The 12,466-nt window shown below is 40.4% G+C and overlaps 3 protein-coding genes across 3 annotated transcripts; 1 reads left to right on the top strand and 2 right to left on the bottom strand.

The window, feature by feature from the left end:
• Nucleotides 1-265: 265 nt before the first annotated feature.
• L201_007169 (uncharacterized protein) lies at nt 266-2,031 on the top strand (the record flags this gene model as incomplete). Its single annotated transcript, XM_066222880.1, has 5 exons — nt 266-357; nt 449-859; nt 943-1,153; nt 1,238-1,612; nt 1,759-2,031. 5 exons carry the CDS (start codon nt 266-268, stop codon nt 2,029-2,031), a joined length of 1,362 nt encoding a protein of 453 aa, XP_066078977.1.
• A 344-nt stretch (nt 2,032-2,375) lies between these two features.
• L201_007168 (uncharacterized protein) lies at nt 2,376-8,410 on the bottom strand (the record flags this gene model as incomplete). Its single annotated transcript, XM_066222879.1, has 9 exons — nt 2,376-2,981; nt 3,041-3,223; nt 3,306-5,582; nt 5,644-5,750; nt 5,820-6,052; nt 6,105-6,717; nt 6,781-6,851; nt 6,919-7,697; nt 8,039-8,410. The coding sequence occupies 9 exons, from the start codon at nt 8,408-8,410 to the stop codon at nt 2,376-2,378; spliced, it is 5,241 nt and encodes a 1,746-aa protein (XP_066078976.1).
• A 942-nt stretch (nt 8,411-9,352) lies between these two features.
• L201_007167 (uncharacterized protein) lies at nt 9,353-10,631 on the bottom strand (the record flags this gene model as incomplete). The annotated part of the gene is made up of 3 exons (XM_066222878.1): nt 9,353-10,160; nt 10,221-10,507; nt 10,584-10,631. 3 exons carry the CDS (start codon nt 10,629-10,631, stop codon nt 9,353-9,355), a joined length of 1,143 nt encoding a protein of 380 aa, XP_066078975.1.
• Between the last annotated feature and the right edge of the window lie 1,835 nt (nt 10,632-12,466).

Below are 12,466 nucleotides of genomic sequence, written 5' to 3'. Positions count from 1 at the left end.
GAAGCGAGGTCTTCTAGAAATACAGCACGTGTCTCGCTTTTTGGTTCTGAAATCACGTGATATTAGCTTATGCTTAATTATAATTATTGTATATATTTAGTGGGTCAACTCAGGAACGAGATGATACGATATAGAATGTTGACAGTATCTTGAATCAGCTTAGACCTGCTCGGATGCCCGTCAAGAGGAGACAACATTTAAACATTTAAATCAGTATATCATCATATCTCTTTCATCCGTTCAATCTCCCTCCGGGTCAATCAGGATGGTATCAACAAGAACCGGGTCGAGCAAATTACCTGAAGGTGTGGAAAGGGATGATAATAGGATAATAGCCGTTGTGACTGGAGCGAACAGGTGAGACATCGTTGCCAAACATAGAGTCCTTTTGGGAATTGTATGTGGATTAGGAGCTGATACGTAGATTAATTGATCAATTGTTTTATAGTGGTTTCGGTTTAGGTATATGTCATCAATTATTATCAAATTTATCATTAGCGCCAGGAAGTAAAATACCAGTATCTGAACCACAATTAACAGCATTACCACCAAGTTTACGTTCTGATCCTCATTTATTCACTCAGGATGATGATGACGAAGACGAAGAGAAAGAAATTGATTATGATAATCCACCAACATTAACATTAATTTTGGCATGTAGATCAGAAAAAAAAGCTAATGAAGCTATAAACATTTTGTTGGAAAGACATGAAAAAGATTTAAAAAATAGAAGAGAAAAAGGAGAAATAATAAGAAAAGGTTGGAAAGAGAATTTGAGAACTGTATATGAACAATTAGATTTAGATAATCCAGGTAGTGGATCAGGTGTTTTAGGTTTTTGTCAAAGGTTAAAAGAAAGGTATGTAAGATTCAAACTTTTCATATGTCATCAAACAATAATATAAAGACGATTGACTATATGATTGTTCGCTCAAATTTTAGGTATCCACATATAACAACTTTATATTTGAATGCAGGAATGGGAGCATTTTCAGGAATAGATGGGATGGAATGCTTGAAACAACATGTGACTGATGGTTTATCACATGCGCAAAGTCAACCTAATTATCAATTGGAAATCAAAGGTGCAAAGAGTTCAGATGGTGAAAGGGGTATAGTTTGGGGAACAAATGTTTTAGCACCATATATCATGGTAAGTTGAGAAAATTAGTTCTTTGCTTGCAACATTGTATAATTGACATTATCATTTTATACGTTCCACTTCCGAATATTTTAGGTGAAAGAACTTATACCATTATTAAGACGATCACCTTTAAATTTACCTTTTGAACCTAGAATAATATATACATCATCATTAACATCATCATTTTCAAAATTATCCATTAAAGATCCTTTAAATGATTATCAATTATTACAATATGAAAAATCTTATTCAGCAAGTAAAATCATGTTTGATTTAATAATGGTTCAATTTGATAAAGAATATGGTTCATCAACCAAAAATGAAAATGACAATGAAAATGAAAGACAAGTTAGATGTTTTACAACTGATCCTGGATGTGTTTGTACGAATTTTTTTAGTTCAGGTATGGGTGTTATTCTTTGGTGGGCAAATGTTAAATTTTTCTTTTATTGGTTATCATTTTACCTTGTAAGTTTGTTTTCTTTCATTTCAATTCCTTTCATTTCTGCCAATAATCAATAATCAATTGAGTCTCCAATTGGAAAATTGGGTCTTTGGATGAAAAGAATACATACATATTGACGAAATGTATGCTTGGTTATATGATCTCACAGTGCCGATTATTAGGATCAACACATCATCCAGTTTACGCAGATCAAGGTGCATTACCAATGATTTACGCTGCATTAATATCCAATAAATTCTTATCACCTTCATCAAAAAATCCTGCGCAAAGATTTTGTGTTATTTCTGAAAGATGGGGGAAAACAAAAGTTGGTTTTGAAGAAGTTGATCAATGGGAAAAAGGTGATGAATTAGGTAAAGGTTTTATGGAAGCTTGTGAATCGCATAGAAAAGAATGGAAAAGGAGAGAAGGATTAGAATAGTGTTCAATTTTTAGTGTTCCTAGTATTGTCTACAAAGCTAGATTGACAGTTATAGGCAAATATTTTCACTTCCCATATTTACATCTACTATGTTGATGTCACTTCTACCACATTGTTTATCATGAAAATTACGACATGCACGTTAGAATGATTTTATTGCATTTATATGTCATCGTTCATATGTAAAAATGATTATGTCAACAACTAGTTCAGCAAGACTGTATGATAACTATAAAGCAAGAAGTGATATCGTGTAATATGATTTTCGGAAATGTCCATGGAGCAATAAATTGTATGTAACTCGATACTAAGTAATATTATTAAGAAATCTTTTACGACAAAATCTAAGAAGCACCTCGATAATTACCCCCTCCACCAGATTCATCATTAGTATGATTACTTAACCTCGATCTTCTATCACCTCCATCACTTCCACTACCATTTTGTGATCCAGGATTCAAATTAGATTGACCGGGTGATAACCAATCGAATCTATTTTGGTTCGGTTGACCTTGACCTCCTCCTCCTGGTCCGAATGGTACAGGTGAAGCAGTTCCACTACCAGGCCACATTTGAGGGGATTGTGATTGCATCATCCATGGTGGAGTAGGTTGCATCATTGGTGATCCCATATTACCCATGCCACCCATCATAGGTGAACCATAAAATGATTGTGTATTTGGATAGAATTGTGGAATCGTAGGAGGCGGTGTAGTGAAATTATTACTTCTTGTACTGCCTGCAGGTGATGATGTTCTGTGATTGCCTGGTCCACCCGGTGTAGCTGAGCCCGAAGGTCCTCCTTGTTGCTGGTAATCTTGATGATCGCCTGCTTGAGATCCTGCAGCTGACATCATCATAGCTTGTTGATATGCCATTTGAGCTGCCATCATGGCTTGTTGTTGAGCGTAAGGGTTAAATCCTCCTTGGAATTGTTGACCTTGATAAGACTTTTGAGAAGAACATCTGCGTTAGCTTCTATCCTTTTCTCGAATTCTGATAAACTCACTGGATATCCCATTGGAGGCATGCCCATCATACCCATACCCATACCCATATTCATTCCCATAGGAGACCCCATTCCGTAAGGGAATTGTTGTTGTTGACCATACATACTTCCCCCTCCACCAAACTGATTCATATGTTCCAATTGCTGTCTTTGTAATTTCTCGATTTCTCTTTGTCGATCCTCCTATATTATGTGTCCAGGGAAATCAGCTCATCACTTTCAAAACAGGAAGCAAGGCCATGGGAAGATGAAAAGATATACTTACAGCTAATCTTTTTTCTCTCTCACGATCAGTCAGGGTAGCGCCAATACCACCGGCATTTTTCCTTTCTCTTTCGTGTGCAGCCACAGCACCTAATAAACCCATTTGTGGTGGTGGAGGTTTTGTCGGTACATTGATCAATGAACTTCCAGTTTCCCTTGCGACTTCTTCTTGTTTTTTAGCTGATCTATCTTCTTTATCTTGCATTCCAGCTTGCAATAATCCATGTGGTGCAAATGCTTTGGTTAATTGTACCGAAGGTTCTTCTAATTCAACAAATTTACCTGATTTACTTTCTGATGGCATTCCATGATCAGCTGAAAAATTTGCATTCCATACCGTATTTCTTGTAGCAGGTGGTGGAGGTTGAGATTGTGAAGCTGAATAACTAGTGTTTCTCACACCTGCCGGTGGTGGTGCAGGTAAACTGCTATATACTGATGCTGGTGGTCCCATGGGTGATCGAGACCTTGGTCGAGGTTGATCGAATGATTGTTGTTGTTGGCCTTGTGTAGTGTAATAGCTTTCTCTTTCCCGTTCTCGAAGATAACTATCTCGTTCTCTAGCTGAGTTATCGCCATTAGGAGGTTCTCTCAATTCCGGTGCACGTGGAACGGGAGGTAATGCTCTAGAAGTTGATCTTTGTACAGGTGGGTCAGATTGTCTGGTTCTTTGAGTGTGTACTTCAGGTGAGACAGGTGGGATAGGCAACCCATGAGGATGTTTCTTCTCAACGGGCGACTCCTCTTCTTCTTCATCAGATTCACTATCACTGGATTCGGATTTAGCAGCGACCCTTCTTCTACCACCACCGGGTAAATTTCTAGCAGTTTGTTGATCAGTAACAGCTTGTTCAGCCTTTGCTCTTCTTTCAGCAGCAGCTTTCGAAGGTGCAAAGGATGACCTGAATTCTTCTTTGGGTTGATTTGCAGAACTACCCTGAGTTGAAGCAGGTACAGTTTTCGACTTGACTGGAGAGGGGGCTTCAGCATAGTTCATGAACGTAGAAACATCTTCTCCTAGATCAGCTTGAGTAGATGAAGTAGGTAATCGATTGTGTCCCGCATCATGAGGAAATTCTTCATGTGGTAATGGTGCTGTAGTGCCTTGTTCTGAAGATGCAGGATGACCGTCATCTTGTACTGACTGAAGTACTCTTGATCCACTATGCCTTCTGGGCGGTACAGCACGCGCGCCAGAAGGTTTGCGACCAACTTCATTTCTAGGTTGTTTAGTCACTGAATCAAGATCGGTATTTATCGTTGGTCTTGTTCGTTCAGGCGAGGGTGACTTACCCAATCCATTATTGGGTTTAGGCACAAATAATGGAGCTTGGGCGGGTTGTTCTTCTACCATATTCATCAAGTAGAGTGCGGCTGGTTCCTCGTGTAGACCATTGGTTACGTCCAATTTCTCTCCTGACGATACTCTTCGAGGTGTAGGCGAGTGGAGTTGAGGGGGCTCGATAGGTTGGGCTAGTGCCAGCGGAGGCGATAACGGTTTAGGAGACGTTTTGATATCTCTTGTGGTTTCGTCTGAGGTGGTATGTGATTGTGACAAAGATGAGGTAGACTCGATAGTCGCAAGTGGCGGAGGATTGAACGATTGATGATTTGTTGTTGATTGATTGGCACTCAACGGAGTAGGTGATAAACCTGTATCTTGTGACCAGATCGTGGACGCTGTTTCTGTCGTAGCTGTCTTTGGAGTGGGTACAGTACTGTCGTCGCCTAAGATTTCTGTTTTTTCTGGTTCCTCAGTGAAATGTCCAAATCCTTCAGTTGAAGCATCCGCTATAGGTGCAAGGTCTCCACCGATTGAAGAAGCTGTTTGACGTGTAGAACCCTGAGAACCTTGTTTCGAGCTTCCCCCACTCGCCTTTCGGTCTCCTCCTGTTGTGCTTGTACTGGGTGCCCCAACTCCGATAGCAGTGAATTGACTCTTCGTGGTTCGCATACTATTTTCACGGGTAGCTATGTCCGTTCTTTCAGTGATAGGTGTAAGAGATCGAGGAAGGTTAGGATCGGATCCGTGTGTTGAGGCGTTATTATTATTATCACCAAAAGTCAATGGCGGTAATCGGAAATCGCCCTCTGGTCGAGGTGTAGTATCCTCTTCTTCGCCTCCTTCTTCCACAGACTCGTCTATAGGACCATTCGCTAAGCGTAATTGACCGTCCATTCTACATTGAACAAGGCTGACAAAGTTGGCTCGTACAGCTGGAAGTTGAGGTATACGGAAGTCGGAAAGCAAAGCTTCTTCAATCGAGAGGAAAAGATGCTGAGGATGATGATTGCGATTAGTATGGTACCAAGAAAAAAAGAAGTTCGTGTATACTTACAGTTCTATCCTCGCCCTGAGGATAAGCGAAGAACAAACTCTTTGGGTTTCTGGGATCCCAATTATACTTCTCAGGCCTGCCATAAAGACTGAAAACATCGTGGAACCCTAAAACAGAAAGAGCAGTAACTGTCAGATCTGAGTCCTTTCTGATAAGGCATTGAAACTCAAACTCACCGGTCACCCATCTCATCATATTGCTCAAAGGTGTCATATTTGGCTGGTGTTGACCATGATGATGTGATTTCTCACCAGCTGGGGCCTCACCTGGTGATTCCGGCATCATCAATGCCCAACCTGAATCCCTTAGTCTTCCTTCCACTGTAACCATGTCTCCTGATACTCGACCAACAACCTTAAATAAGTTGGATTGAGACATGACTTCTAACCTTTCAGGGAAGACGGAGTAACTAAATCATGAAAAGATTAACGGAATTCATGAAATTGATAGTCCGGACTTACGCTTGAGTAACATTGGTAATAGTCAAAACAGGGGTAACAGAAGTTTTATTTTTAGGTGTCCTAGGTTCGTTATAGAAAGTCGCCATTGCAACACCAGTATTTGGTTCTTGAACAGTTTGATCTTTATCTTTTTCACCCATACCGAAAAACGATCTTCTTCTACCTTTCTTTTCATCTTCTTTACTATTTTCATCTGATCCTGGAAGACTTATAACCACATATAATCTTTTCCATTCTGTCCCTCCCATTACTCTAACTCTAACCCAGCCTTCCATTCTACCTTTGACTAAATCAGATTTAGGTTCTCTACCACCAGATTGAATTAAATGACCAGTATATATCTCTTCTAACCTTGATCTTTCCCACGCTGCCAAACGTAATCCTACTGCCCATTTGGCTAAATCCTTTTCAGAAGGACAAGAGAAAAGTAGTCGATTGGATCCAGCAGTATTTAATGAAAAGACATAATGGTGTGGATGTGAATTAGGTCTATGAGGAGGCGGAGGGAGAGGTGCAAGTAGCTCAAGGGACGAATCAGTGATGTTGAAGTAGGTTGGTGGGACCTTTTCTCCCTTGGAAGCTGCTAACCTGGTTTCTTTCATCGACCACATTGCTGGGAATGAACCACATCAGCTAAACAAGCTTGTTAGAAATGAGGATGACTGGAGGGACCTACAAAGAGAGATTCCAGACAGCTGCAGCCATACGGCATCCCAATCATTCGCGGCAGTACCCGGTTGTCCTTGTCTGTGATAACCCGGCAGATCAGCATGTATTTATATGGCGAAGAGAAACCTTATCAACCGCAACTCACTTCGGTTGTCCGCCCGCACTTGTCCTTGCCAGTATCATTTCTAGCTCTGGTGGACTTGAAACATAAGTCTTCTGAGGTTGATGCGATATCAAATCAACAATTCTATCGAATCTTTGTAAAACGCCCCCTAACGAAGGGTTAAGATCACCGCCAGAACCATTCTGCGGAGAGTTTCTAGGAGAAGTGGTTTTACCAGGTGGAGCAGGAGGTGGTGGTGATGCAACATGCTGATCTAACGGCATCGATGACGATCTTGGCATTCTTTGATTTTGATTTTGATCAGATGAATTAGGGAAAGATTGTTGTCTTTGTTGTTGAGTATCATATGATTGATTACTAGGTCTAGTAAATCCCATAGATTGTGATTTTGATACGTTGTTGGCACCACTACCTCCTAGACTTTGTGGTGGAGCGAAATCGTCGTTAGGTCTATATTGTGGTTGACCAGGTTGAGATACTGCTCTTTGTTGCTGGTTCATAGGTGGTGGTGATCGAGATGTATAAGGAGCTTGAGTTTGTTGAGGTGGAGGTGTATTACCATTACTATTACCACTTTGTGGAGGTGCAAATTGTCTCATATTATTGTTATAAGGTTGTTGTTGATAATTCCCTTCAGATGGTCTTATTGGATTACCATTGATTCCTGGTCCAGGTCCTAGTCCAGGTCCTAGTCCAGGTCCTAGTCCAGAATTAGAACCGAAAGATGAACTATTTCCACGAGATTGCGACTGAGGCTGTGGTGGAGGCCTGTCGACTGTGAAAGATTGTCTAGGACGAGACTATATGAATTTAGAATATAGTTGAAGTAGAAGATATGAGGAGCCAAGAGCAAGTAGACGGTTGGAGGAAAGTAGTTGATGGCATTAATGGAAGAAAAAGGTAGTCATTGTAAGCTGTCCACAGTATTCTGCATTTCGAGTAAAGGGTAAACAGATTGTCTGATTCATTCCAACGTATTGTGCACCTTTCAGTGAATGATGCACGCATGCATGGTCTTGTCTTTCCCTGTCCATACTGTTGATCCGTGCTTATCACCACGCAATCTTAATAAAAAAGGCTTCTATTTCTCATGCCTCATTTCCCTTGTTGTATCAAATACAGAATGTACGATGCAACTCACTTCTTCTCGCTCTCTTTCTTTCTCTCTTTCCTTTTCCTTTTCCTTTTCTTTCTTATGACCACCACCTAAACCGAAAAATCCACTTCTTCTCTTTTCTTTACCTGTTCCTGAAGTTCCAGTTGAGCCCCTAGTTACAGTTCTTTCAACTTGATCAAAAGAATGTTGATTAATTGGTAACCCTGATGAAAGTTGTCCTCTACCGTATGTATGTTGTTGTTGTTGTTGTGGTAGTGGTGGTGAGCTCATTGAACCATGTCCTTGATTGTGCTGTTGCTGTTGATTACGGAAATATGACACATCTGTACTTGCAGGCGATAATTGAGGAGGTTCTAAAGGTGATACAATATGCGAAGATGATTTTCTCTTGAACATTTTTTGTCTATCTCAACTACAAAGATAGGCAGAGTAAAGATCTGATGGTGATTACAATACCTGTTCCAAGGTGAAAGGAGGCTAAGGTCTCCCAGTCACTTCAAATGTGACTTGCAAATGTTCTTGCGTTAAAGGACTCTCCTAAATCTGTGACGGGAAACGATAAGCTACAAAACTGGTTGAAGGAATGTCAAAGTAATGGGATTTCAATCTAGTCCGGACCGAATTCAGTTCAACTTTGTCTTGTAATCTCTTAGAGATTAGAGATTATGACAAGAAACAGAGGTATGCACTACCCAAATAATCGTCAATGTGATCACCTGTAATCCTTTGTACAGTCATAATTATCATCTTCATCATTGCCACCATACAGCTCATTGTTCGTTCAGGCACGGAAATCATTTACACAGCATTGACGATTAACGTAATAACAATCTACAACCAGTTGTAAGATGTGGCGCTCATCTCCCAATAATGGTCCGTCTCTTGAATCAAACATGCAACAGGCAAAAAGAGTAAGATTGATGAAAGAATCGGTCGCATTTTTGTAAACTCCTTAAGCATAAATCATTCGATCAACATTGATTTCGGACGGTGACCTATTAACAAGATATGGTATACCACTAGTGGTGCTCTTGCTGTCACATATGTTGTTCCGGCAAACTGAAGGTAAAGAAACAACGAGGTTGCATCAATTAGTTGAGTAAGCAGAATTGATAAATTGTCCATCACGTTATGCGTTGGTGTGCGTTATATATATGAAATATGATATGATACTAGCGTTATAATAGTAAGAAAGACATAAAAAGACAAATATATGAAACGCAACGAGAAAAAGGCTAAATACTAAGATCGTAAAAGAGGATGCAATGCTACGAACTAAAAATCATTGTTTATGTTTTTACCATAGACTATTCTAACAGATTGAACTGTTCTTCAAATTTAAAGTAAGAAAGCACCTGCACCTGCAAGAGCAGCAACGACTGAAACGGCACCAGCTACGGCAGGACCGTAGTTGATACCTACAGCAGCTGGGAGAGCGGCTGATGAAGCTTTAGCTGAACCGGAAGCTGAAGCTGAAGCGGCGTTGGCAGCAGTTTTAGCGGCTGAACCTGAAGCAGAGGCGCCTGAACTTCCTGAAGCTTTGTTTGAACCAGAAGCAGAAGCGGTGGCTGAAGCACCTGAAGCTTTAGCTGAACCTGATGAAGTAGAATTTCCTGAAGAAGCGGTAGCGACGGCAGCGACACCATTTCCGATTGTGGAGTATGTTTTACAGTTTGAAGTAGCTGGAGTTGAGTAGGCAGTTTGAGGTGTAACGGTTTGACCTTGAGTCCACATACCTACACTACCTGCACCATCGGTGTAAGTACCAGTGTATCTTTGTTGGAAAGTTGAGGTCGATCCATTAGCTTGAGGGTAGATACCAGGTGGGTAGGCAGAGTCACCTTCACATTCAGTGAAAGAGTTATCGGTGTAATCACCTGGCATGACCCAGTTACAACCCATTTCATCTAAAGTATGTTGACACATTTCAGCGGCAGAGTATGTAGAGTTTTCGGCAATACAGATTCTAAGACAGAATTGTTGATATGACATGTAGTTCATCCATTCTTCGTAGTGAACATCTGAACCAGTAGCGTTAGTAGTAACGTTACCACCAACTGGGTTACCAAGACCGGTAGCACCGTGGGGATCAAGTTCACCACCTTCGTCATTGGCAGCAATGTTTAATTTAGTCAAGTCACCAAGACTATATAAAGAATTATACGTTAGCTGGGTATTGCATACAGAAAGGAGGTCAATCACTTACCCTTGGATTTGCCAATAGAGAGGGGTTTTGACGAAGTGAACAGATGTGAAAGTACCATCTGGGATTTGTCTAGCGTTGTTTCTAGCTTGTACACACCAAGCGACTTCTTCAGCTTCAGTGTTACCGATGACTGAGTTTGGTTCAGGTGGAGCGAAAAGACAGAAATCATCGATGGCGTTAAGCGAAACGAGACGAGCCATTGAGGTTGAATTGACTGCAGTACCCAAGGTGGCTTGAGGAGGATTGGTTGAACCCATAGTACCAGTAGCGGTAACTTGAGCATTGGCCTATTAAGCAGAGGAAGAGAGGTCGAGCGTCAATGTGTAATCACGCTAGGATATGTTAAAAAGCTTATGTACTTACTACACCAGCCAAGAGAGCAGCAGCACCAACAGCGATAGGAGCGATCATTTTGATTGAATTAACTGGATGTCGATTCAATGTCAGCATAATTTATAGATGGCAAAAGGGAAGAGATGCAATGACTTACAGCTATATATATCAAATATGAATGAAGCGGCAAAGAATCAAGAAAATGAGATGGGAAGAGAAAGATGAATGCAATTAGCTATGTATTCTAAATTTATCTCAATTCCAACTTGGCCACTCCATATACGGATTGCCTTTCCCCTTGAGATTGCAAAACAAAGGATGCTTTGTAATAAATGCAAGGACGGTGAAGGGACGTTTAAACTTTTTCATCTCTACCATTACCAAATATACCAAACACCGGGACTCTTCTACTATAGAGACAAAACTTACGAGTTTGAGGGAGTGTTGATTGTCGTTAGGTGATAAAATATAAAAAGTTGGAAAAGGTAAAAAAGTTAATAAGTCGATAGTAATTATAAACTATTGGGAAGAAGAGGTTGAAAGAATGTTGATTAGGTTAGTTGGATATTTTATTTTGCGGTGCAAAGAAGAACAAAGACGAACAAGTCAGAAAAAAGAGGGGGGAGAACGGTATAAACCGGAGAGGGGTACTTTATATGATAAAAAAGAGACTTTGCATTTCATGGTAGTGTTTTTAATCAACCTGTACGCGTCTTACATACTTGGAAAACTAAAGCTTGTTGGGGTTTGTTTGGTATATTTTGTAATATGTGGTAAAGGGATTGAAAATACAAGGCTGTGTAGGTAGAAGTCCAAAAATAAACAATTTTGAAATTTCCTTGGCTTTTTCACTTGTGTCACCAAAAATAGATTTTTACAAAAAAAGCCAAGACCCTGAAAAAATCAAAACCAACCAGAAATTAAAAGCAAATCATCAAATCTGACTGCGGGGTGACGAAGTTCATCTTTTGATTTCTCCTTGACACATGGCTTTTCTAGTCTATGGTCATGTTTGATGTAAACCTTTTACGAGCTACGGTCACTGGGTAAGGTTAGATGCAAGGATCTATGACGATTGTGAAAACGCAAGATGATACCGCTCAGGTAAAAACTAACGCAACTACTATAGCAAACCAACCCTTTCATGCTATTGACTTTTCCCTGCTTTCCCTACGTTCTCACCCCGCGTTCCGGAGTTCAAGGTCCCAGAACGTTCTTCGTTGTTGACCTTGTGAACCACTCGCCATACGTAAAAAGGCAACCATCATAAAGCTATTATTGATCGACGTTCATAAGGTGATGTTGCACTTGGTGTTCCGCCAGATTGCATTTGCATGACATCAATAATCAATATGAATAACTGCATTGTGCAGCTGAAGCCACCTTAGTCAACCCCATCATATGTTTGGGTTTATGATATAACAACTATACAACCGAGACAGAGCTAAAGACAATCTAAATACGGCTCTTACTTCATCATAACCCTAAGTAGTGTGCCTGCCAAAAGCTTTGAGAACCCGGAATTCATGAAACCGATCTGTAGTAGTCTAGACAATCAACAAAGAGCACCAAGGTAACCTTTCCCTTTGTGCTCTGTTTAGCAAAAATAACCATACTGCGAGTTTTTGAGCTATATTTCACTATACGCGCATAGACCGTCTAATTAAATGATGATGAAACAAGACAACCATCTTTTTGTTTTGTTTGTTGTTGTTTTGATTTTATAGCTATAAATAGATCAAATGGGAGACGCGTCGGATTCGCGCTAAATCGATTGCAACCGTTAAATGGGAATCGCTGAATCGCTTTTATAATTCTGTTACTGTGAATCGTTTCTCCACTTTGACACGAAACGAAATGCATAAGCATTGTTGCATATAGTAGTACTTGCAATCACAACGCTGTTCTGGTCA

Source organism: Kwoniella dendrophila, chromosome 10 (assembly GCF_036810415.1).
Source record: "Kwoniella dendrophila CBS 6074 chromosome 10, complete sequence".
Taxonomy (NCBI): domain Eukaryota; kingdom Fungi; phylum Basidiomycota; class Tremellomycetes; order Tremellales; family Cryptococcaceae; genus Kwoniella; species Kwoniella dendrophila.
Note: the sequence above shows the minus strand (reverse complement) of the source record. Positions and strands in the feature narration are given on the sequence as shown.